At 42.5% G+C, this 27685-nt stretch overlaps 1 protein-coding gene across 14 annotated transcripts in view; it reads right to left on the minus strand.

The window, feature by feature from the left end:
* The window catches only part of FGD4 (FYVE, RhoGEF and PH domain containing 4), a 125463-nt gene that overhangs the window by 39410 nt on the left and 58368 nt on the right, over positions 1–27685 (minus strand). For 13 of the 14 annotated variants that reach the window (XR_009558291.1, XR_009558289.1, XR_009558288.1 and 10 more), the window contains 6 exons: positions 19587–19748; positions 11198–11378; positions 7092–7569; positions 2927–3016; positions 955–1100; positions 63–219 (listed from right to left, as the gene is read on the minus strand). Coding sequence is in view for 8 of the 14 variants with exons in the window: in XM_060279944.1 (XP_060135927.1) it covers positions 63–219; positions 955–1100; positions 2927–3016; positions 7092–7569; positions 11198–11378; positions 19587–19748 (1214 nt within the window). In the remaining 6 variants the exon portion in view is untranslated. Of the gene's footprint in view, positions 1–62; positions 220–954; positions 1101–2926; positions 3017–7091; positions 7570–11197; positions 11379–19586; positions 19749–26736; positions 27330–27685 lie in introns of those variants that run through there. The other variant, XM_060279946.1, reaches the window with a different exon arrangement.

The raw sequence follows: 27685 nt of genomic DNA on the forward strand, positions 1-27685 counted from the left end.
CAGTCACAATCTTGACTGCCAAGAAATTTAGCATGTCACACATACAAACGCGCGCACACTACCTGAATTTCTTGAATAATACATTTGAAGACAGGTGATCGCTCAGTCCACGTTTTCACCAATTCCATTGCATTGTCAAAATTCTTCACATATTCTCCATACATTTTGAGGAAAGGAGCTAGCTTCTGTAGGATGTCACTGATCCTGGGGTTTGTGTCCCTGGACAGGCAAAAGAAAGCAGTTATAGAGATAAACATGGGAGGTTGGACATTATGTACTATGGGCACCTCAATTCTGTCAAATATGTATCTTTTGGTTTATTCTGCTTGATAACTACCTTGTGATTGACTTTTTTTAAAAAAAGTGTATTCTATAAACTAAACAAACTTTGTCTCTAACTCACAGCTTCATCAAGTCACCCTAAGAAAAAACCATGTGTAAAGCACCTCTGATAACCCTACCAAATAAACACTGCAGCTCACCTATTAATATAAAATCCTCTGCAAATAATTTATTCCAGTACTGGAACTTTCATTTTCAGAGTTGACAAATGATGAGAAAGGATAAGATTCTTTCCCTCCCAAGTCCGGCTGCAGAAGCTGGAACTGTATTACTTAGATCATATATAGTTGCTAGTTTTCTAAACACATGCATTGTTCATCTCTCTTGATGCTCCTCTGGCTTGTGACACCCAATATTTCTGAATAAATGTTAAGTGTGGCTGTGTATTTAAAATACCTGTTTTAAGGAAGAGGTTAAATATATCTTATACATTTCTGGACATCTCATGAGGAATCATTCTGTGTTCTCTGACATTTCAAGACTATTATGGATCCCAATACTACAAAATCAACTTGTCAATTAATAATAGAATCATAGAACCTCCTACAGGCACAGATAACATTCACATGGTCTTTCACAGAGTACTATCTCCCAATAATCTGCACTGCTTACCATTCTTGCATTCTTTTCTCAAGCTCTGGCAGCAAGAATTGACTGTGAAACTGATTAATGGATGAAATATTGGAAAATATTTTATTAACAACTTCAGCAGGAAATGAGCCCCTGTTAGCTTCATCCATCAATTTACAATAAAACTCCTGCAATGGATAAGAAGGGAAAAGAGAGTCAGCCACAAAACATGCATTCCTGGGCAAATAAAACAGGCACAAGGCAAACAAAAGTTTACAGCCAATTTGCAGCTAATTAAAAATGTTCATTTATTATAACGACCTCCTTCCTCTTTCATAGTACCATCAGAACTATCTTGCCTGTATTCACACTTCCTCGCAGAAGGAGGAGGAGGAGGAGAGAATGCAAAATGAAGCAAACAGAATGATCCTCAAATCAACATTTTTACTAGTTAAGATTCTAGGCAGTCTGCTGCATCTCATTTGCTTCTCCTTTTCTGCTGCCAAGGGGCAAAGGGCTTGAGGGGGTAAGGCTGATTATGCTGACTTGAACCTGCCAGCTGAATCTTTGGCTGTAGGATTCTAGTATGAATTTTAATTAAAGGCCTGTTTGCTTCCTACACCTTTTAATCATATTATTTGCTTAACTTGTTAGCAAAGTCGTTTCTCAGAAAACTGAAGGCAGTTGTGCATGCATTAGTGTAGTCAACAGATGTAGTAAGATGTTAGCAGTCAACAGAACCTGAGCAGCAAGCAATTTAAAGCTAATAAGAGGTGTCAAGCTTCTGCTCCAAGAAAGGTAGCTACCGGTATGTAGAGCTTCCTCTGTTTCATATTCAAATGGGAAATTCAGGATAAGCCAACACATATAAGAAAAATGGGCATCTTTGAATGAAGCTGAAGCTATGATCCAATGAAAGGGAGGTAAATTAACAATGCAGTGAGTGAAGATGAGGAACATTCTCAGCAGGCAGGCAATATATGATGAAAAATGTGGAGGCATTGGGAACAGAAGTGTTTTATTGCAAGATGGGGGCGGGGGGGAACCAGTAAAGTACATTGACTCAGAAGAGCAGAATCAGAGCTTGTGGGCTGTGCGACATTTACATGGCAAACAGAACATTTTACTGTGCCATCTCCACAGAGTCCATAATTCCAACAGAGGTATGAGTAATTCCTAGTCATTTCAATTAGTCATAATTTAAATGGATCCCCCCCCATTTGTAATTTGTAAATGTCAGTAGTGACCAATGCCATATACTTTTCCTGGCCAAACTGCAGGGTGGGTGAAGAACCAAGCCTTTATTGAGCAAAGGAAAGAATTGATTTTGCATGTCTTAATGGCAATACAGTAATTCTAAAACAGGCACCCCCAAACTTCGGCCCTCCAGATGTTTTGGACTACAATTCCCATCTTCCCTGACCACTGGTCCTGTTAGCTAACGATCATGGGAGTTGTAGCCCAAAACATCTGGAGGGCCGCAGTTTGGGGATGCCTGATCCAAAACATAGCAGTAAGTTCAGGATTTTCTAAAGGTGTTGGTGGTGCTTTTTGAGATTGCTAAAAGATAGTGGAGTGGTGAAGGGCCATAGCTCAATATAGGAACATCCGTTCTGCATGCAATGACCCAATGTTCAATCCCTGGCATCTCCAGGTAGGTCTGGAAATGTTACCTATCTGAAATGCTAGAGAGCCAGTCACTGGGGGCAAGAAAGACTGCATGAGATGGACTCGTGATCTGACTCCTATGTTCCTACATCACTGCTGCAGCCCCAGTTACCATGGTCAGTGGACAAGAAAAGAAGATACACTGGAAGAAATTGTGTAGCATATGTGTGTGATGGTAGGAGATTCATAAAGGCAAAGGATGGAACTACAACTACAAGCAAACATCCATCCATCCACTGGTTAATTTAACAAGTTGATTTAGTGGTCAAAGCACTAATATAACAGTTTCCTCTTATATTAGCTAGAAAAAGCATTTCTGAGAGAAATAAAGAAATCCCACTCTTACCTGATCCAAGAGAGCAAGTCGGCAGACGTAAGCTCTTTCTGTGTGCAAAAGCTCATTGGCAATATTGTAACATTTCTGTTCATTTGTCTCCTGGAAATGCAGACAATTTTCAGAATGAAGAAATTGCAATATAATTACTGAATTTTTGCTGCAATTGCAACTTCTGCATTTATCAAACAAGGGTTCTCTCCCCCTTCACCCAATTCAAGTCGTAGAAAATTGGGAGGACCAAAGTGTGAGAAACTAAGAGCGTATGCAGGGGCGTAGCCAGGATGAAAATCAGGGGGGGGCAAGGGGTGGGGAGCAAGGGGGGCCAAGGGGCGGGGGCGGGGCCACATCGGAGCAGCCCGAAATCGGGCTGCTCCGACTCCCGACTCCCCATCCGCGATAGGAAGGGACGAGGGGGAGTCAGGATCAGCCCGAAATCGGGCTGCTCCGACTCCCTCCTCCCCCTCCGCGATAGGAAGGGACGAGGGGGAGTCAGGATCAGCCCGAAATCGGGCTGCTCCGACTCCCTCCTCCCCCTCCGCGATCGGAAGGGACGAGGGGGAGCCAGGATCAGCCCGAAATCGGGCTGCTCCGACTCCCTCCTCCCCCTCCGCGATAGGAACGGACGAGGGGGAGCCAGGATCAGCCCGAAATCGGGCTGCTCCGACTCCCTCCTCCCCCTCCGCGATAGGAACGGACGAGGGGGAGCCAGGATCAGCCCGAAATCGGGCTGCTCCGACTCCCTCCTCCCCCTCCACGATCGGAAGGGACGAGGGGGAGCCAGGATCAGCCCGAAATCGGGCTGCTCCGATCCCCTCCTCCCCCTCTGCAATCGCTGGGGCAGGTGGAGGAAAAGCCCCAGAGCCGCGCAAAGCGGTTGCCTGGCTTTCCCTCCGCCCGCCCCACAGCCAGCCGGCTAGAAGGGACGTCTCCCTTCTCCCTTGCTGGCTGTGGGGCGGAGGGAGGGAAAGCCAGCCAAACGCTTTGCGCGGCTCTGGTGCTTTCCCGCCGCCCGCCCCACAGCCAGCCAGGGAGAAGGGAGACGGCACCGGGCGGGCAGTGGGGCAGGCTGGCCAGTGGCCCTGCTTCTAGGGGGGGCAATTGCCCCCTCCTGCCCTCCTGCCTACGCCCATGAGCGTATGCCTCCAAATTGGTAAACTAAAGACAGCTGCATTGGCTTAGATATAACCAGGCATAGGGAGCCTTCAAAATTCTTCTAATTTTTGCACTTTCTATGAATGGTTTTTTCTTCCAAGCACATTAGATGCAATGTTGGGTGTGCTGCTGTATCCCTTGCTTTCAAGCATTAAAACAGGAGTGGCTAATCAATGGCCTTACAGATGTTGCTAGACTACAGCTCCCACAATCCATTGGCCAGCCTAGCTTTGGCTGATGAGGTTGTGGTACAACAGTCCAAACCTTCCTTTAAGGGCTCGGCACATGGTCCTTGGCTGTGGATCCAGGAAGACCTGCTTCCTGCCCTGCAGGCCTTTCCCCACCTGGCCTGAGAGGGTGGGGCGCTGACTAACTGAGGCTGCTGAACAGACTATTGGGTTGGGGAATTGTTTAGGTGTTTTTTGGGGGGGGGTTGCTGCTGTTTTCGATATTAACTTTTTGTATCTTTATTTTAGATCTTATTATGATTCGTGTGGAAATTCGTGTGGTTGTGATTTTTTCTGTTTTATTTGTTGCTTATTACTTCTTTTGTTATATTTGTAATTATATATTTTTTTCATGTTGTAAACAGCCTTGAGCATGGTTTTGACCATGGAAAGATGGCATACAAATAAAATTATGTATGTGTGTATGTATGTATGTACTCTGCTATGCAAGGAAATTAGCCAGTTGAATGAGATTATGAGATTCCAGGGCACATAGGTTTAAATAACACTGCACTTAGTAGCATAAGCCTGTTCTACCCATGGTAGAAGGGTAGGACATCTAAAAGTCATGAATCCGTTTTTTTCTTTCTTTCTAACACAAGTTATGTAATACATTAATTGCAAGATGGTCTATGGTGGCCCTCCATGTGTTTTGGCCTACAACTCCCATGATCCCTAGCTAACAGTACCAGTGGTCAGGGATTATGGGGATTGTAGTCCAAAACATCTGGCCGAAGTTTGGGGGTGCCTTTTCTGAACTCCCCCTAATTCTAATTCTAATAGTGCCTTAAAATAATGTCCTGTTGTGAACTTTTAAAAAGGGAACAAGGTGAACTTTTAAAAAGGGAACAATCAAGTGAAAGCAGAACATTAAATCTAAAATTAGTCCTGGCATTTCACTAAGCAAAAAACAGGGAGCATGGATTCTATATGCAGAAAACTGGAAGAGGGGTCATCGGGGATACATTTCAGGCATGAAAAAATACAGTAAGGGAGTGAAGCCAGCCAGTGAAAGATGCTGCCTAGGAAGAGTCCAGATACTGCAGGGCTGCATCCCACCCCCCCAAAAATTCTGAGGTTCTAGTTCTCAGGCGCGTACCCAGGGGGGGCAAGGGGGGGCAAGGCACGGGAGGGGCTGGAAGGGAGGAAGCGCACACGGTTGGGCGGATCCGGAGCGCGATGGGGGAGGTCTCCAGAGGCAGGCGGAGGAGGAGGAACCCAGACCAGACCAGACCAGCCGAGCACGAGTTCGGCGTTCCCGCCCGCCGTGCCCTCCAGCTTCCCGTCACACTCTCTGGTTCCCCGCCACGCTTGGCCTTGCCGGAGGGCACGACGGGGAGCTGGAGGGAGGGTGTGGCGCGGTGGGCGGGAACGCCGAACTCGCGCTCCGCCAGGCTGTGCTCCACCTCTGCCTCTGCCCACCAGCCCCGCAGGCAGCGCCATTCTCATGCGCCAGCCCTGCTTCTAGGGGGGCAGGTGCCCCCCTGCCCCGTGCTGGGTACGCCCATGCTAGTTCTTTCCAAAGCACTCCTTTTATTCCCTGTGTTTCTAGAACATTTTGAAAGCTGGATTTGATTGATCTGCAACTGGCCAGGAACTCAAGAGTGCTGACCAGGATTAGGGAACGCTCAACTCCAAGGAGAAGCCCACCTTATTATGATTTTTTAAAAAAATACTCCATACAAATCACAGCAGGATATCACAGCATGGAATAATGAATATCACAGCAGCTTCCATTCTTCTGCTTTACCCTTTTTGAATTACAGAATGTACAAACACTCCTTGTTGCTTACGTCTGTTGGGTGCCCTTTACCCATTGTAACCCCTCTGAGGGAGAGCATGGGTGTGTTGTTTCCCAGTGTGCTGAGAATTCCACGGAAAGGACCCATAGGAATGACCCTATCCATAAGGTCACAGTCTATTAAACTAAATGTTACAGCTGAACTACGACAATAACCCACAAAAAAGCTGCTCCCACTGGGATGTTACAACATGTAAAGGCCATGTCATAACATTAGTTCATCATCCAGAAGGTGAGAATGCTCATACTAAACAGCTTCCTTCCGTTACCTTCTCCAGGTGTGTGCCAATTTCCTTCCTGTATGTTCTTGTACTACCACCCTGTTGTCTCTGCCTTTTCCTGTAAATTACTGTCAACACCCTTTTCATAACTGGGATGTCCTTCCTGCACTCATTGGCATTCGGCTCGTTTTACTAATGAGGACACTCATAAAGAGGAAAAGGACTGTTTCAGCTATTCTGCTGAATGAAAAAGCCCTTCAGTGTCTGAGACCACACTGTGTAGACTGAAGTGTCCACACAACCAGGAAGTCTGTGTTCAGAGCCAGAACCTTCCTTTGCAGGAAAACCCTCCAGGCAATCTCCCTCAACAGCTTCCATATCCAAGAGATGCCACTGGTATTGCCTCTCTGATCTACATCTACAATATTGATTCCTTCGCAGCTTTTGCCTTGTATAAATGGAATGTGGTCTCCTACAGAAACCGACAAAAGATACATAGATTTTGTGTTGGTGTGTGTATGTTAAAAAGGGGAAGATACTTAAAATTTCAGTCGTTTGAAGGCAGTCTAGTTAAGTGTATTGTTGAATTTCTTCGTTCCTTTGATATACTGTTCATGCTGTAGAGTGGTCTAAAAAGCATTAGGGATACAGCTATCAGATTTGAATGCAAATACACATGGTCTGTATGGCCTTCAGAGGCCTATATACTTCAATAATGCAGAAGGTGCATTTTGTTTTTATAGCCACATTTCTTTATAAACTGCTTGCCTTACCTTTGTCTCCACATGCGAGTCTTGCTTATTGTGCTCCTCAATCTGCTTGTTCTTTGTATTGGTAATCATTTCTACACTTTCTTTTCCCGATGGAAATAACGTGTTCACACTTGGAGTCTGGCAGCAGCTATTGATTGTTTGCCCTTTGCAGGCTGCTGTAGTTTGCAATGCGTCTGTACTAATGTTCTCTCGTTCTCCATTTACCAAGCTGCTGTCAAATGTTGTGTTTTGAATGGCCCTACTCGCATTATGAACCAGCAATGTGCTGTCCCTGCAGTCCAACTGGTCCTGTGCTACTTCTCCATTGGCTGTGCGATTCTGTACATCCTGAGAGTGATCTGTACTATATCCCTGCTTCTGTAGTGGGTGTTGGGTGAGGAATTTTGGCTGAGGTGATGGTGCTGGCCCATGCTTTCCTTGAGATTTAGCAACATTTAGAACAGAGGATTCTTTCTTCAGCTCACTAGGAATGGATGGGCTAAAAAGAGAATAAAAGACAGTGAAAACTAATTCATATTACATGAACAATTTAAGTGAATAGAACACCCTTCCTATAATCTTCGCCAAAAAAAAAAGCAGTATCAGTAGAGCAATGCTAAACAAAGCTGACCAAAAAATTTGCAGAGAGAATGGTGAGCATCGTTTCAGAGGCCAAGAATGGCTACAAACCTATTCACTTAGGACTTGCTTGGTTAAACTTGGTTAAGCCCCATTGAAGTCAACATACTACAGTCAGTGCCATTTGCTGCTTACTAAGGCTTATACATCATATGTGGGTTTTTAAGACTGGGGGCAGCCAAAACAAATACAAAGTGGCAGGGATTTCGCCAACTAATAAAGGTAAAGGTGAGAAAATCTGAACTTTTCCTGCATCCACTGCCCTTCTCCCAGCCAACTGATTCCTCATATCAGAGCTCAGGTTGGAGGAAATGATATTGAGAATGAAGCCAAACACCATCTCACCCTCTACTTTGCTACATTGCAAACAAATATGACTATTAAAAACACAACATTCTTCAACATGAAATGCAGCCTTACTGCACTTCTTCCCACTGTGCACTTCAATGTTTCCTTGCTACCTACATTAAACAAACATCAATACATCTTGCTGAAGCACTGAATAATTTTTCTTGGATTTTTCTCTATGGATTATTATGAACACATTGAAAAAGAACACAAAGCCTTGCACTGTTTACTCTGTCAGGCAGTGACTCACCAAAGTCTCAAGCCTATGCTCCCCTTTTAATGGGAGAGGACAAGAATTGAACATTGAACCTTCTGCATACTAAGTGTGTGCTCTTCCACTGTGCAATGGCCTCTCCCCATATAAGTGTTTGTTTACCTTACATTGTTTTTCTGTATTTTTTCATCAGGGTCAGAAATTGGAGAAGTGGGCTGAAGGGAGACAATAGTTACAGACCAAACATCAAAAAGTCTACTTTTTCAAATTCAGGGTTAGAGAAGCAGATGTTGCTCAACTACAACTCACATCAACCCTGATCACTGGCCATGATAGCTGGGGCTGATGGGAGTTGGAGTTCAACAACACCTGGCGCACCAAAGTTTCTTAGCCCTACATTACACAAGCTGCCAATGTAGCAATGCCCCAACCTTTGCCCTAATGCTTTGTTATTTTCTTTTGGCACATGTCTTCACCATTCCTCCAAACTTCACTGTATTTATTCCACTGTGATTGTTCAGAGTGACAGTGTATACACCACAAAGATGTTCTATTCCCCACCTTTTCGAACATGTAAACCATTTTAAAGTGATCACTGTGATAGGATCATCTTTCCCCTTTCCACCAAAGTATTTTGAGTGTTATCTCTTCCCACACCAGCCATGTTCCCTCTCCTTGCACCTGGGCTCACCCCCTCACTGCAGCTCTCTTCCTTGAAATCCTACCACCTTGCATAAAAGCCCAAGCTTACCTCTCATTTTCCCTCCTTCAACATACAGTGGTACCTCGGGTTAAGTACTTAATTGGTTCCAGGGTGCCATTCGCACCCCGAAAAGTACTTAACCCGAGCGGCGATAAGTGCGCTTGCGCAAAGCGCACAGATTGCCTCTGCACATGTGCGCACGGCGGAACCCAGAAGTAAACACTTCTGGGTCTGCAAAGTACTTAAACTGAAAGTACTCAAACCGAAGCCTTTTTAAACCAAGGTATGACTGTACCACTTCAGGTGGGTTTTTTTTAATGAAATGTTTTTGCTGTGTACTTTGGCAGCTCCCTGAACACTTCTATGCTTTGCTTTCTTCCTAGGTTCATTTTTAGCACCTGGTGCATCCACTCAAAGATTATCCACCAAGGTGCAAACTCTACCTCTCTTCTCTTTATTTTTAGCATAACCTAGCAACACTCCATACTTCAGAACAGAGCCCACTTCCACATGTACACCATATTCTTCTCACAGCCAGCTTTTTTGTGTGGCATGCAAGAGGCACAGTCACTGGCACCTGCAGCCATACTGCTACAAGCAAGCCAGTACCTGGATGGGAGACCACCTGGGAAGCTTGGATGCTGCAGGCAAGGCATGCCACCTTTTTATCCCCAGCCAGCTGCCTAGGCAAGCTGGCTGGGGATAAAATGGCTTAGAAGTTAAGGGTCCAAAGGGCTACTGGTCCTGTTGGGAGGATACTGGTCCAAATGACTCATATTCACACTAGTTTTAAAGATTGTAACTTTAAGAACTGGTGCCTGGGAGTGGATTCCCAGTAAATTTAAAAAGTCTATTCTGGGTTATTAAAGCAGTATATTATAAAAGCAATTCTGTTATGGTTACTTTTTGAATACTTTTTTACACTAGTTTACAAACTAAGATTTACAATCTGATACAAATCGTACTGCATCCTGTTCCTGAATCTTTCTATAATAATATACAGTGGTACCTCAGTTTACAAACTTAATCCGTTCCAGAAGACTGTTCTTAAACCGAAACCATTATTAAACAGAGGTGCTCTTTCCCTAATGAGGCCACCCACTGGGTGCCCTTCTACTGTTCAGTTTCCATTCTTAGACTAAGGTATAGTTCGCAAACCGGGACACTACTTCCGGTTTTGCGGAGTTCGTAAACCAAATCATTCGTAAACAGGGCTGTTCTTAAACCGAGGTACCACTGTACAGTAAACACACAACTGATGCACATTTAACTTGTGTGCATTCAGCTTTACGAGCTTGACAAAAATTTATTTTTAAAGGGGGTGGGCATCCAGGGGGAAAGACTTTGGCAATTCCACCTTCCACTGTACCCAATGTGTTTTGACTATACACAATTTTGGCTTTAGGCGCAATTCTCAGAACATAACCCACACTTAAGTTGTGAAAGCCCTCTTCACAAATACTGGTAACTGTTCTGGTATTTTGAATATGGTTATGGGTGCCATAACTGAAACCGTGTTGTTTATATAATAATCGATCCTCATTGTCATGGGAAATCAAATCTGGACAACTGTTTGAGTGTGAGTGTTTAATGGAGCATAAGCATAAGTGACAGCAGCCAAATGTTGGTAGCATGGTGGATGGAATCAGAGTGAGTGACAGATTGAGAGTGTGGAGAAAGACTGTTAAGAGACCGTGTTGGTCTGGCATAGTCGAAACAAAATAAAAAAATTCATTCCAGTAGCACCTTAGAGACCAACTAAGTTTGTCATTGGTATGAGCTTTCGTGTGCACGCACACTTCTGAAGAAGTGTGCATGCACACAAAAGCTCATACCAATGAGAAACTTAGTTGGTCTCTAAGGTGCTACTGGAATGATTTTTTTTATTTTGTTTCCACTGTTAAGAGAGTTAGACTGCCCCATCTAAAGGAATGGAATGCAAGCCTTTGACATCCATAACCAATATATCGACCCATTTATTTGACTAGCAAGAAGATACTTGGTGTGCAGAATGAACGAGTTGGCCCTATATAAAGGAGAGACTAATGGATAATATATAGCCTTAAGAAACATATCAGCTTCCCAATTTTGCACTTCACTAGATTGAACACAACCATCTATCTATGCTGTAAAAGTGGAGCACACACCATTTCCTCATTCATTGTCACTTATGCTTCTTTTAATCTGTGCCCTTTTGAACAAAAATGAAACAAACTTGTTTACCTGCCTCCTTCAAAATGACTGATGAGATCAGACACTTTACTAGTTTTTTCTTTAGATACGCAAGAAGAGGTAGGTGTAACTTCCTCCATTCTTGGCTTCGTAGAATGTAAAGCTTTATGCCTGGGGGTTTGGTGGGCAATGGATGACTGTGAATTCTGCAGATGTAATGGCTTTGGAGGCACTGTGAAGAAAAAGGAACATACTATACTGTATTTTGCATTTGGAGGCATTTCATATATCAAAGCTGTTTAACACTGTGACTCCCGGAAAGGCCAATGGGATTGTTAAAACCCTTTCCAAAACCACCAGATTTCCTAGATTACATTTTTTTTTCCAGGAGAGCTCTGCTATTATTATAAACACTGCTATTATTATAAACACAAAAACTGTACTCTTTTCAGTGCCTGCCCAGATATGTAGAAGGTTTACATGTGTTTTAGTCCATTTTTAGCTGATCACTGATTTTAATTATTATTTAAATGTTTTAATAGCTCTTTTTACTGGCGATTTTATTGTTTCATTCTTTCTGTAAACCGCTTTGTGGGTGTTTTTGTTTTTGTTGTTTTATATATCAAGTGATATATAAATTGTATGAAAATCAATACAGGCAACTCCCCACTTGTGCATGATCAGCACGTGCGCTCCCAGTGACACACATGCTGTTTTCAGCACCGAAAGGGGACAGGGTGGAACAGGGGAATCCCAGTGACGCATGCGGCGGCCAGGAACAGAACCCCTGTACAAGTGGGGAGACACATGTAAATAAATGGTGTACTCTGTCTATTCTCTCTCTCTCTCTCTCTCTCTCTCTCTCTCTCTCTCTCACACACACACACACACACACTACATCTTCTTAGGTACTTAAGCAAGATCCAGCCTCTACAACTTCAAGAGATGTATAACTAATGAGCACAGCAGCAAGGCTAATTCACAAAGCCCACAAATGATTTGATGCTGTAAGACAGGGGTGTCAAACTCAAATTCATCGGGGGCCGCATCAGCAGTTTGGTCACCCTCAAAGGGCCGGTTGTATCTGTAGGACTATGTGTCCACTCTTTATTATCATAAATTATTGTCACTGCATTCAATTATTACCGTTTTTTTGTAATAATGTAAGTAATAACTAGCTCTGAAAGCAGAAACATAGTCAGAATAATGGCAAGTAGATATTCAAATGTACAATTATTGTACAATTTATTGAAAAATGATTTTTGGTAACTGCACTGGGTGGTGGAGGCTCGCTAGGGTTTCATGCAGGACCTTTGCAGAGCTACTAGTACCTGGAGATGCTGGGGTCCTTCTGCATGCAGGACAGATGTTCTGCCAGTGAGCCACCACCCTTCACCAAAGGGACTGGCTGAGGTTGACTCACTGGAGCTGCTCTCCTGGTTCCAGGGTTTAAGGGCCAGAAGTCCTATGTTTCTGAGGAGAGGGAGAGGGAGGGGAGGGGAGGGGAGGGAGGGAGGGAGGGAGGAAGGAAGGAAGGAAGAAAAGAGGGAGTGGGAGGGAGAGAGGAAGGAAGGAAGGAAAGAGGGGAGAGAAAGAAGAGTAGTAAATAAGGAAGAGAATAAAGAAGGAAAGAAAAAGAAAGAGGGAGAGAAGACGGAAAGGGAGAAAGAAGGAAGGAAATACCGTGTTTCTCATATTATAAGACACGTCTTATATTTATTTTTTCCTCAAAAAAACACACTATGGCTTATTTTCAAGGGATGTCTTATTTTTTTCTTCCTCCTCCTGCCACGGCCGGCATTGCTGCTGCGCCTATCACTATGTCTTATTTTCGGGGTATGGCTTATATTCCTTGAATGCTTAAAAATCCTGCTATGGCTTATTTTATGGGTATGTCTTAAAATATGAGAAACAGGGTAGAGGGAAAGAAAGAATAAGAACGAGAGGGAGGAAGAAAGAAAGGGAAGGGGGGGGTCGCCGCCTTGATTCAGCGTCAGAAAAGAGCGCGAAGGGACCCAGGGGCAAAAAGCATTTCCCCGGCCCCAGCTGTTTGTCGGCGCTTTGTTGGCGCAGCGCTTCAGCAGCAAGGTCCCACTGCTGGGTCCCGCTGGCTGGGGCGCTCGGTGGGCCACATGACGAGGTCTGGCGGGCCGGATTTGGCCCCCGGGCCTTGTGTTTGACACCCGTGCTGTAAGATGTTCTGGAACTTCCTGCAGCTGAAGCAGCTCCAGGTTTTTTGCAAGCCTTTGGGCAAGAGGTCATTGATGGACCCTCTTTGGCCCCTCCTCTTCTAGCCAGAACTCTTTCTTCTTTGGCTTCTCTGCCTTTTTACTAAGGTGTGCCTTGTCCAACAATTTCTTTCAAAATTATCTCAATGCCATGTACAAAACTCTCCCTGGCCTGCAATCCAAAATTCGCCAGAGAGGAACTTCTTCTGTACGTAGTACATAGGCTTGCATAAGACGATGTGAATGAATGAAGAAGACCCCACCTCAGAGCCCATCTCTGATAGGAAGCTGTCATACAAAAACCAGACCATTGGTATCTAGCTCAGCATTAACTACACTGGCTGGCAGTGGCTCTCCAGAATTTCGGGCAAGGGACATATCCAGCCCTAGCTGCAGGTGCCAGTCCACTGAACCTGGGAATTTCTGCATACAAGGCAGATGCTCTACAGCAATTTCCAATTTACTAGGTGACCTTAGGAAAGCCATCCTCTCAGCCTCTGCATTCTCTCAAACATTTGCAATATGGGAATTATAATAATGGCTTTACAGGACTCTTGCAAGGATAATTGAGATAATATATGCAAAACATTCAGTAATGGCTTTATGAATACCAGGTATTTATTCAACAGCAAGGAAAAGCACTCTGCATAAGCTCAGATGTAATTTCTAGCCTAATACGGTAAGCTATTTCCAGGGCTGGGCAATAACTCAAAACAGACCACTCCCTTTATTTTAAACCACTTTGAGGTTTTATTGCAATCAAATGGTACATAAATGTAAACCTAGAGACAGTCCTTACAGAAGAAAATACACCAGTGGACACATTGATGGGGCATGGATTATTTGAAACTAAACACACACACCCAAGCACCAAGGGTCAAACCTGAATCAGGGAGAGGAACAAGCAAACCATATTCCTCAATCCAAGTCAGTAATGGACAAGTCTCTATCTGTCTGTCTGCCTCTCAGTGTTGGAAACTGAGCTACAAAATCCAGGAGCCAAATAGCACCTTAAATCTAGTTTATGGTCACCACAATGATATGTCTAGGTGCATTTTTGTGCGTGCAAGATTACAAAGCAAATGGTCTGTGGGGAAGTGCGGTACCAAAAGACACACATGTCTCTTGGTGCCGTGCTGCCACATGAATTAGCTGATTTGTGGGGCAGCGTATCTAATGGTGCTGTGCTGCCCAACAGACCAGCTGAGTGGTGTGGCATCGCAGCCACACAAGCTAGCCAGATGGAGATGTTAGGGGCCAAACTTGACAACCAGACATCTCCACCTCCTCACAAAAGGCCGGCTGCCTGTTGCAAACTGGCACAACTGGCACCCAGCTAATTTCGAATGCTGCCCTTTCTCTCTCCCCCTCTCTCTTTCACACACACAGGGAGAGAGAGTGCTTCTCAACACATCAGGGGTTATGAAATATAGCTTTTAGGCTAGATACGCGGCTGCCAAAAGAAGAAGAAAGGAATTTCCCAGCTGAAGCCGCAGTCTCTCCCCAATTTATTTATTGCACTTACTGCATCACACCTTTTCTCCAAGGAGTGCAAGGTGGCATATATGTTTTTCCTCCTCTTCATTTAATCCCCACAGCAAACCTGTGAGGTGATTAGGCTAAGAGGCAGCGATTGGTCCAACGTTACTCAGTAAGCTTCATGGCTCAGTGGGGTTTTGAACCGTGGTCTAACAGGTCCCTGAATTCCAAACCCAATCAAAGAATCAAAATGTTAAAATAAAAAAACAAAACCTCAAAACTTTGGCAAACCAAAGGTGGTCAGTCACATGCCTTGTGTGGCAATTTCTGTGAAGTACAACTATCACCTGTGAATCTGGAACAAATGGATATTTTCTGAGGACCAAGTTACCTGTAAGCTCATGAAAAAGTATATGCATGCACACACAAACACATGCTCAGGACTCACAATAGCTCAAGAAAATCAGTCCAGCATGGAGAGCAAATGCACAGGATGCTAAAAATAATTGTAACAAAAATCACAATCCCTACAAGCATCCCAGCAGGATGAAAACCAAGTGTTTCTTTCTGTAATGAGGCATCTGTAACTGACCCATCAACTCCTCCTACTCCCCATGTTAACGGAGGTCTTCAGAAAACTTAAGAAAATATTATGGAGGGAAAGCCACCACCACCCTGTTTTTCTTTGAACTGTTGTAATTGCTCATTATAGCTGTTTTATCTGTCAGTGTTCTTCAAATCTGCTTTGACATCCACCTGCATGCTGTTAGAGACTGAGCTGTTTCCTACTCTGTGTTTTCTCTAGTAATGACAGGCAGATCTAGGCCAGTGAACATCAGCTAATTGCCATGAAATCGAACAGCTAGCTAACAGAGAGAGATGATAAAATGTAAGAGGGTTGGAGGAGAACTCAAAACCACCAACATGACTGAGAAACAAGGAGGCTACAGTACAATCCTAGGAAATAAGTCTGAATGGAAGTAGCAGCAGCTTGTTGTTGTTTAGTCGTTTAGTCGTGTCCGACTCTTCGTGACCCCATGGAGAGTCGGACACGACTAAACAACAAGCTGCTGCTACTTCCATTCAGATTTATTTCCTAGGATTGTTCTGTAGCCTTCTTGTTTCTCAGTCATGTTGGTGGTTTTGAGTTCTCCTCCAACCCTCTTAAGCAGCAGCTTAGATGGTGTTAATGATAACAAAGCTGTGTCATATAGAAAGCATCTTGAGCAGAGTGAAGAATGTTAAAAGCAACCTTCCATTAAGCACCTGAGAGCAGCCCTGTTGAATTATACCAAGGGCCCATCTAGTCTAGCATCCAGTTCTCATTGTGGCCGACAACTTACTTTATTCTATAAACTGTTTCACAGCCTGAAACCATTGATAAGTTCAAGATAAAATGAAAGGAAACAAAAACTCACTTAATCCATTCCTACAAAGACTAAAAACAATAAAACAATTTCTACAGATGCACAATTAGTATTTCATAAGTCACATCTCAGGGGAAACCTCCTCAAGAAGGAAATGCCCACAAGCAGAGTTCCCAGCAACTTGTATTCTGAGGAGTATCATCTCAGATACTGGAAATAATATCTGAAGACAGTCATCCTTGACTAATAGCCACAGAAGGCTTTATACTCCAGCAATCTGTCTGATCCTCTTTTAAAAGCAGTCCACACTGATGATCATCACTATATATTTGGTAGCAAATTCCATAGTTTAATATCAGGGGTCAGCAAGGTTTACCTCGCCTGGGCCGGTTCACTCCAGCGGAGATCCCTCCATGGGCTGGATCGTGTGCATGTGTGAGCAAGCATGCCCACAATTTTCGACATCTGCGTCTGTGCAGACGTGATTTCTGGCACCGCGAAAGCGAGTCCCCGCACCATGCTGTGCCGGTTTAGCGCAGGGCATGGGGACTCGCTGAGCGAGTGGCTCGGGGGTGGCTTGTGGGCCAGTTAAACAACCCCCGTGGGCCTTAGGTTCCTGCACTACACACACACACACACACACACACACACACACACACACACATATATATATATATATATATATATATATATATATATATATATAAGGTAAAGGTAAAGGGACCCCTGACCATTAGGTCCAGTCGTGACCGACTCTGGGGTTGTGCGCTCATCTCACATTATTGGCCGAGGGAGCCGGCATATAGCTTCCAGGTCATGTGGCCAGCATGACAAAGCCGCTTCTGGCAAACCAGAGCATCACATGGAAACGCCGTTTACCTTCCCGCTGTAGCGGTTCCTATTTATCTACTTGCATTTTGACGTGCTTTCGAACTGCTAGGTTGACAGGAGCTGGGACCAAGCAACGGGAGCTCACACCGTCACAGGGATTCGAACCGCCGACCTTCTGATCGGCAATGTGGTTTAACCATAGCGCCACCTGGGTCCTGATATATATATATATATATATATATATATATATATATATATATATATATATATACTGCTTTTATCTGTCCTGAACATTCAGCTTCATTAGATCACTTCAGGTTCTAATATTTTATGGGAGAGAGAAAACTTCTATCTAAAGTGGAACCTCGGTTTATGAACACCTCGGTTTACGAATTTTCGGTTTACGAACGCCACGGACCCATCTGGAACGGATTAATTCACTTTCCATTACTTTCAATGGGAAAGTTCGCTTCAGTTTATGAACGCTTCAGTTTATGAACAGACTTCCGGAACCAATTACACCCATGCTTCGGGTTAAGTACACTTCAGTTTAAGTACTCCGCGGACCATCTGGAACAAATTAATCCACTTTCCATTACTTTCAATGGGAAAGTTCGCTTCAGTTTATGAACAGACTTCCGGAACCAATTGTGTTCATAAACCAAGGTACCACTGTACTTCATCATATACACCTCTGTCATGTCCCTCCTAACTCACTGCTTGTCTAAACAAAATTTCTGACTGAACACTTAAATATTAAACATATCCCATCCCATTGTTCCAAGAATTATCAGAACAGATAGTACAGGACAGGGACCACCATTGCTTTGGCATCTACACAAGTCCATTATTTTGTGCCATTGTATTCCAAAACACCAAAGTAACAGACATACAGCAGACTGCCTATCCTAAGGTTTCTCTGTTTACATGATTATGAAAGTGCACACTGTTCCAGGAATTTGGTTAGACAAACCATTTAGTTTTGGACCAAAAAACTTACTTTGAGGTCATGCTGATCTGTATGCACATGTGGTATCACCTTAGCAAACACTGTAAACACACACGCTGTGCCTTGTTTTAAAGGCTAAACAAATGCTGAAATGAGTTGGCCAACAGCCACCTACACCACCCCTAAAAACCTCTCTCTGGAGATAACAATGTGATAGAGGATGATTAGGCCTACACAGCTATGGACAGCTTCCCATCCACACCATCCCACATGGTTCAGAAGGGAACTATGGTGAGGCATTTTCAAGGGGCACAATTGGCTACAGAGTGGAGGGAAGAGAAAAGAAGCTTTCATTCTGTGAACTTCATTCACTCTTTTCTAATGCCCTATTTGCACCCCTGGATAGTAATAACTAACATTTTCCAGGCTAAATTCATGTAGTTGTTTGCTTCAGATAGCAGCAATATAATGTAAAAAAATAAAATAAAATGTTAAAGCAAGTTTAAACATTGCACACATTTCCCCCCCCCTGAATTCCACCCCCCCAATTGATACAATTGGTTTCCAGAGATTTAAAGCTGCTTTTCAGAAAGAAACCAAGTACCAACTAACACTCTACAAAACCAGGTCAGGGCCTGTTGTTTATTGGCAGAAAAGATCTGGAATAGCAAAGACAGCCTTTGAATATTTTCCACTCCATTCAGGGCAGACCTTTGACTGAACAAAGATCCGGAATAAAGAAAATGCCCTAAGCTTTCCTCAATTAGCAAGTTGGAGGAATTGTCTTTACGGCAAATAAGCCTGCAGTGTCACCTGAAGATGGTTTGGAAACTTCACCCCTGGTTCAGAATTCAGAGGCCAGGTTGCTCACCAGAGCAAGATGGTTTGAGCATATAACACCGATCCTGGTCTGACTGCACTGACTACCAATTAGTTTCTGGGCCCAATTTAAAGTGCTGGTTTTGACCTATAAAGCCTTAAATTGCTCAGAACTGCAATACCTCAAGGACCATCTCTTTGCATATGAACTTACTCGGCCCTTGAGATCATCTTTTGAGGCCCTCCTTCGTGTGCCTCCTCCTCAAGAGGTCCGGAGGGTGGCAACACGTGAACGGACCATCTCTGCAGTGGTTCCCCATCTGTGGAATGCTCTCCCCAGGGAAATTCACCTGGCACCTTCATTATACACCTTTAGGCGCCAGAGAAAAACATTCCTTTTTTAACCTGGCCTTTGGTTGATTTGATTGACATCCTATGCCTTTAAAATGTGGTGGTTTTTTTGGGGGGGGTGTTATTGTGTTGCTTTTATTTTGATTATGTATTTTGTGGTTTTATATTTTGATTTTATTCTGTGAACCGCCCTGAGACTTCTGGGTATAGGGCGGTATATAATTAAATAAAGAAAGACAAGAATTGCATCTATCCCTTGCTATTTTCACCACAATGCATCTATAATCTCACAAAACCTGATCGGTTAGTGTGTGAGAGTGAGCCATTTTATTTGTGCCACAAAATACTGGTAAAGGTACTTGACTTGGTGGCCTCCGAGAGTCAACAGCTGGTCACAGATATGAGCTGCTACTGACCTTGTGGTTTTGGAATTGAAGCTGGCTGTGAAGATGGCTTCTCTGGTACGATTCCATTTATTCTCTGAGCCACCTCATTGCCAATGCTCGGCTCATACAGTCTAGTTGTGCTGCTTGTCGTGCACAGCGGAGTTATGAAGATCTTTGGACATGTGCTGCCACCTGGAAGGAGAAAAGGCAACTGTGAACATGACTGAACATATGAATTTCCTTGCTAGCTCATATAAGGAAGATGGGAAGAAATTGTGTTCGGTGTTAATAGCTGAGTTCAGAGTGGTTTATCCCCCCCCCCTTACAATATGGAGCAACAACTTGGAAAACCTGGATAAGCCTAACTTCTGCAGGCACTTTTAGGAGAGTGCACTTCAGTAACATTTGAAACTAGGCATGGTATTGGAGAGACCAATGCTCAAAGAGGCTGGTGATTTCTCATTTTTACAGCAAGCTGCCAAAACGTGCAAAATTTCCAGTTGTGACTGTAATGTGTTTGGTACAATTATGGCCCGTTGCAAGAGCAAATTAATCTCAGCTTCTACTACATCAAAAAAAGTGTGTTAAAAGACAGCCTTGTGAATTGGGCTGCTAGTTTATCCTTCTGTCCACTTCCCAATACAGTGGTGCCTCGCTTAACGAATGCCCTGCTTAACGAAATTTCCGCTTAACGAAAGGTTTTTTCAATTAATGCGTTCCTATGGGCAAAAAAATTAAATAAAAAAAATCAATGCATTCCTATGGGATTCGCTAGACGAATTTTTCGTTATAAGAAAAGACCTGTGGAACGAATTAAATTCGTCTAGCAAGGCACCACTGTAGTCACATTGCCCAGTGGTTTTACAGGCCATAAGTATGATTGCCAGACAAGTCTCAATTTTCACTGACTCTGGAGACCTTTTCTTAAAGGCAACTTTCACAGTAAAAGCTCTGCATTAAGTTTTAGGTTATCGTGGAAAAAGTGGCTTGGGAATGATTCTCCACAGCCATGAAAATGTTTAATCAGAATTGGCCATCCATAGAGGAATCACAGGATTCTTTCACAGTAAACAAGTTAAATATAAAACCCTGTTTTATATTAATTTCTCTTAACTGGTCCTTCAACATCTTACCAATGGTCATTTGGGCGATTTTTGTGTCTGTTACCCTTTACCCACAAATTGTATTTTTTTTCTTTAATAATAATAATAATTTATTATTTATACCCCGCCCATCTGGTTGGGTTTCATAAAGTACTAAACACCATATCAGTAATGAGAGACATTTTTCTGCATTATATTTTCTGCATTATATTTTTCAGCAGTAGTTTTTGAAAAGATTAGGCTGTTTGCCTTGATTTAGACTTTTTAGTGAACCTCTTGGGCTTTCCAATTGGAAATCTGTGCTGCCTTAAAATGCTAGAATGAGCAGAAATGTTCAAGGTTAGTACATAGGGGGCTGCATTTGTTTTGCTGTGATTTAATAGACAAGGCAGAATTTATGGCACTATAGCTATCAAATAATTTAGAAGTCACCAATAAGAATTACGCTTCTTATTACACTATGAATATAGTCACTGTCAATTCAGAGGACAATTTACAGATTTAAATAACCCCTTTGCAAACCCTTTGCACATCCTTAGTATTTTCCAAGGCGCACCAATTCATATTTTGGCTACTTTATCCAAAAACTTTCTACTGTCTCTGTTCCACCCCAGAACTGCACATGACAATTTTGCTTAGGCTTTATACTGCAAGGCAGAAAACAATTACATCACTTCAGCTAAGGGAATGTCTTTGGCTAGATGAACAATATTAAGGAGGAGAATTTAAAAGAAAAGCGTTCCAAAATCCTGTCAGATATAAGGAAAAATATGACACAAATGCAGCTGTAAAAACAATAGATGGACACGGTCAACGTGATGCTCTGAGAGAACAGCTGCAGAATTTGGCTACCTGTACTCAACAAGAGGCCAGCACAATATGTAGAATGAATTTCCTAATAGTGACATCAGGAAATGTGACATGTGATTGTTGAGGACGATATGGGTTGGAACCTTAAGCTATGTTAGGTAGCAGTAGCTACTAAAAGTTAATGGACAATTTTTAAAAAACCTTATACTGTACCTACGTTAGAAAGACATGTGCAAGGAAAATGAAATGTTGAATAAACCATTGTGAGAATGGAAATCCTGCACTGACATAGTCACAAGTAAGACACCATTGTTAATAGCTCCTTTTTGGAAAGGAAGAGAGGAAAGGATCAATTTCAGTGACAAAACTGTGGTGTACATCCTCTGTATTAATGCAGACTCTCTCATTTAGGGTTTGTTTTTACAATGCCAATTTTGCAGTGTAAGGATGGACATAACTCCAAGTGCCACTTCCCAAACTAAAACAGTATACAGTGGTACCTCTGGTTAAGAACTTAATTCATTCCGGAGGTCCGTCTTAACCTGAAACTGTTCTTAACCTGAAGCACCACTTTAGCTAATGGGGCCTCCCGCTACCGCTGGAGCACGATTTCTGTTCTCATCCTGAAGCAAACTTCTTAACCTGAGGTACTATTTCTGGGTTAGCGGTGTTTGTAACCTGAAGCGTCTGTAACCCGAGGTACCACTGTACTTGAGGAACTCTGAATGCAAACCAGCAGGAACTAGTTTCGTAATGTATAATTTTTATCCTAGATACTAAGTAATAAGAACAGGTTTTCCCAGAATATTCATTCCAAATTTGCATACCAATCTTGCCCCATAAATTATCTGGGCCTCCAGTGGCAAAGATGGATCTAGAAGAGTCCTGAACTATGTACTTGTTAATTCAGAGGGAGCACAATCTTATCCAAAATCAGTGAACTTCCCAACTCCCTGATCTAGGAACTGCTAACCTACAGAGTTTTATCAAATAATTGATAAAGGAGAGAGCTGTGGAAGAGATCAATAGGAAGGTCATGGGACAGGACTTTGAATGGATAGCAAAGACACACATAAGTCAACTGTTATTAAAGTGCTATTTAAATAAATAAAAAATGGTTTTGCTATATCTGCAGAAAAATTTTAATTTACCTTTAACTGATTCGGAAAAGTGAGATGGTTTGAGATGATAAAAAGGTTACTATTAAAAGGGTCAGTCTTTAAACTTCTAGTATGTGTGCGAGCTTTCTGTGGTATCCTGTTTCTAAAAATACTGACCTAGTGGCTTTACTCGATTTCCTCACAATAAAGAGCATTTGCTTTCTTCATTCTTGAAATACTTTTTTAAAAAATATAGACTTGTTAAATATATAAATTAGTCGACTATATGCACAATCTTTAATGCATAATCTTTAGTATGCAGTACTAGGGCTTGCCGATCAGAAGGTCGGCAGTTCAAATTCCCATGACGGGGTGAGCTCCCATTGCTCGGTCCCAGCTCCTGCCAACCTAGCAGTTCAGAAGCACATCAAGTGCAAGTAGATAAATAGGTACCGCTCCAGCGGGAAGGTAAACGGCGTTTCTGTGTGCTGCTCTGGTTCGCCAGAAGCAGCTTAGTCATGCTGGCCACGTGACCCAGAAGCTGTACGCCAGCTCCCTCGGCCAATAAAGCGAGATGAGCGCCACAACCCCGGAGTCGTCCGCGACTGGACCTAACAGTCAGGAGTCCCTTTACCTTTACCTTACTGGAAATTTCTATAATAATTCAATGGAATTTAACAACCCTGAACTATGATCCCCATCCTATGGCTCCTATTTCTTATGAAGGAGGAGTGCCTGGAACTCAATCTCAGTTGCAGAACTATTTTAGGCTGGTGTTTTTCTATAGAAGAACCATGGTAGTTAATTTTAAACATGAATGTTATCCCTAAAGCTGAATAGCGAATTCATTTTCTGGTTTGGTTAAAGAGCAAGCTCCAGGAATGCTTTAATAACAGAGCAGCAATTTCACTGTACTTATGCAGTATTGCTTATTTCACAGCACACTTGCCAAGCTTAACAGCCACTAGTTTATACAATACAGAAGGAAAATGAGCATTCAATCCGTCTTTTGTGTTCACATGAAGAATCTACCTGGATGTCTCATCAACACTCCTGCACTTCCTGTTTCTGCCTTGAAAATAATAATATTTTTTATTATTTATACCCTGTCCATCTGGATGGGTTTCCCAGTTCCCCTGATTGGGATTAATTGATTGATTGATTTCTATACAGCTTAATATATTTAAAATATCTATAAGCAGTGTGCAGAAAACTGAAGCAACAACAGACAACTTAAAAAAAATATTACAAAAATGCACAGTTACAGCTTCCCTGTCAGCCACAAAAGTCTCACTATAGACTTGGTTTTTATGGGCAGGCCCAAAGTAGACAGTACTTCATCAGGCTGTCCACAGTTCCAGGTACAGCAGGTTTGTTGAGTTTCCCAGGGGGTCCAAAGAATGGGAAGACGGGGGCCCTCCATCTCTCAGCTCTTTCTTCGCCCTCTGCCCTCTCCTCCTCCTCCAGCTGCTCTTCACGGGCAAAGTTCAAGCCAGGAGAGTCCTGCTGTATGAAGTCGTTCACCTGCAACATTTCTTTATACTGTATCTACCACCAGTACAGGCCTCAGTATTATGGTAACTCAGAAAGCTCTCCAATATAAATTTGATGTTGAAAACATTCATTTATATTCATTAACTGAATGAAAAGCTTGAGCTAATCTTACAGGTCAGCCCTCTGAGCAGTTAAACTTAGCTATGTATTAGCTGCATCAAAATAACTGGATTATTTTTGTCTGCAGCTGAGACAAATGAAACACAACATGGCTGAAGAAGTTAGGAAGCAATGGTGACCACAGACTCCCAAATGTAACCATTAGTTTTAGGAAATTTGGGCAAGTACAATGCACACCAAAGACATCTCTTTCTGTAATCAATACATGATCAGGTATCCCCAAGTTATTTAGACAGTGTGCGTTCTTTTAACAGTGGAGTTGGAAGGGACCCAACTCCTTGCTCTGATGAAAGTTATCCCAGCAGAGAATTATGTAAAAGAAAACACAACAAAAAATTACTTTTGGCCTTCTAAAATAGATGGTACCATTGCTTTTAGATATGAAGTTCTTCCAAATTTTAGGCTTAAAAAAACCAAGCCTCCACCTATCCAATTGCTATCGGGAGGCCCTTGTGCTGGTTCTGAATATACTTTCTTTTTATTCTTTCAGCACTTTCTCTCTTTTTAAAATTCTTTGCACATGGGTGATTCCTTTCCTGGATGCATCACAAACAACCTGAGGCTTCCCCAAGGTAACCATGAGACGCTCCTTTTTTCCCTTTCCTTCACATTTTGGAAACCAGAGCAGACCAGCAAGGAATTACCAAATGGGTATGGGAGTCTACCGAACTGGTTCTGAATATTGATTCCCCAGAGCAGTGAACTAGAATTGAACAAAAGTCACAACAGTAGGGATTTCACAGACTGTGAGAGAAGAAAGACAACCCTATCTTCTGCTATTTCTGCAAGACTGGAAATGCTAGGTGCATCTACAAGCCTTGGCTAGCATGTCAATGATGTTACTGAGAGTTTTTTTTTCAATGGCCATTCAATTCGTGACTCAGAAGTCAAATTTTTGTTCTGCAAATTGCCTCCTCACTTTAAAGGTTTTAGTAAATTTCAGCAATGACGATTTCATCAAGAACAAGGGAGCAGTACAGTAAAAAGCAGAAGGAACGAGGAAAAGTGTGGAAGGAAAGTCACATGGTATATGTACACATGCTGTATTTGCAAGGAAGTTGTAAGTGGGATAGGGGGTTAAATATGCTCTCTGTTCCCATTTTTTGAAAATGCAAATAATTCAATAAATAAATAAATAAGGGATTAAAGTAACTAACTTCAGAAAATGGCCAACAATGGCAGTTGGTTTTCAGTGTCAAGTTTGATGAATGTAGACTCTGCATGAATAATAATGCCATATAACTTTTTTTAAAAAAAGTTTCATGTTTAATTGTAAGCACCAGAAGAATTTTAGGGCAAGGAAGTTCTTCTCCAAATATATCTGGGCAACCAATCTATTACAATAGTACTTTGGGTAAAGAACTTGTCTTAATTCGTTCTGGAGGTCCGTTCTTAACCTGAAACTGTTCTTAACCTGAGGTACCACTTTAGCTAATGGGGCCACCGCGCCACCACTGTGCGATTTCTGTTCTCATCCTGAAGCAAAGTTCTTAACGTGAGGTACTATTTCTGGATTAGTGAAGTCTGTAACCTGAAGTGTCTGTAACCTGAAGCATCTGTAACCTGAGGTACCACTGTATTTCCAGACCTTGATGACATCATTACTTTTAACAACATAATATTTAAGTGTCTTCTTGCACTGATTTCTGCAGATTCTTCATTTCCACAAAGCCAAAATAATTTTAACGCAACTATTTATACACTGAGTAAAAAAGGTAAGCAGTGAACCAAGAGCCCCTAAAACTATCCAGACTTTCATTCCCTTCAACACCTATCTGCCCCTAAAAAGCATAAATGTACACAAGTGAAGATATAATATTAAGTGCTCAAAGGAAATGAGCATTTCTGGGGGAGTTGTAACAAACCAAACATGCATTTTAATTCACACTAGCACCACAAAATTCACAGATAACTGTTGCTGTGTCAAACGATATACAGTATATTAAAGGGAAAGCTGTTTCTTAACATTCCAGGAAGGACAGCTATTTTACAAATGAGAGAGGTAATGGATCTCTCAGTGCTATCACTAATGATTTATAGGAACAGGAACTAGGAATGATTTGACTGTAAACAGAGAATTTCCAGGCTGTCACCTCAAGAAGTAAACCGGAAAGAGAAATCACTTAACCATCCATTCAATAATTGCTCAAGAAAACTTCCAAGCACGTTAAAACAACAGAAGAGAGCCAAAACACAGTTATTATGCATGCTATACTAACCGGACATTGTGTTTTCCCAACTAATAATACAAACTGAAACTAAGAAAGGGCGGGGGGCTAGAGAGAGAAAAGGCATTCCACAAGTATTACACACATGCAACATTAGTGAAAGTTTAGATTTTCAAACACACAGCTACGTTTTTCCTGAATCCGGGTATGCTTAAAACTATCGGAAGTGCATGCACACATGAAGAAAGAATGTGGATTAGGGCAACTTTGGTAAACACAAAAAAAATAGCAGCAGCAGCAACAAAACCAGAATAAAACCCTTTACCTGGATCAGATGACATGGCAGTCATGTATGCAGATACACACACACTCGTCAATCTAGTGCTGTTAAGTGTGCAGAGAATCAGTTTCGCTATGAGCAAGGATCACATGATAGGTTCACATACTCCTTAGCTGCGAGCTTTGCTGACCACATCTAGGAGGAGTTCTAAAATCATTACACACTGGAAGTTTACACTTCAACGGGGAGAGTCATGACCAGACCCACGGTCCCTTGAGGCACAGCCGTTTTTGTACTGCAGAGTGTGTATCGGCAAACATGCAAACGAGTAAGAAGGTGGGGGTGGAGGTGGGGGGAGCACAAGGTTTCATTCCAGCTAAAAGAGTTAACAGGGAAGCTCAACTTATGTAACTTTCAAACTGCTGGAGAAAAGCACTCTGTAAACTACAAAGGCCGTTTTCATCTAGTGCCTCAGCTGCTTAAAAACTCTGAACTCTGTCACAGAGTTTAAATGCAATAACAGCTCTTTCCACAAGCTGGCCAGCAGTTTCTTTTTTGCCTCCTAAACTTGCGGTTATTTTGCCTGCAACAACTTCCCAGAATGAGCAAACATTTCAGCTGCTTATTGGAGGTGAACTGGGGGGGGGGGGACTTTTTTTTTTTAAAAAAAAAAACCAAATCAAAAGGGAACTAAGAGTTGTGGTTATATACTAATTATTAAGAAATGCACTCAAGTATAGATTGTGGTGAACAGAAAGGAAAACCCTCTTATACACTACATTTAGATAAAAACAGAGTAGCATTTAGATACACATGAGCAAAGATAAAACTACTTACAAAATAGCCAAACCACTGGCCCACGAATAATTTTGGTCATCTCTAGGCTCAGCAAGTTTCATTTTTAAAAAATGAAAACAAAATTTTCTAGCTGTTGTAGTTTTGCCACAAAACAACAACAACAACAACAACAACAACAACAACAACAACAACAACA

Source organism: Zootoca vivipara, chromosome 10 (genome assembly GCF_963506605.1).
Source record: "Zootoca vivipara chromosome 10, rZooViv1.1, whole genome shotgun sequence".
NCBI classification, from domain to species: Eukaryota; Metazoa; Chordata; class Lepidosauria; order Squamata; family Lacertidae; genus Zootoca; species Zootoca vivipara.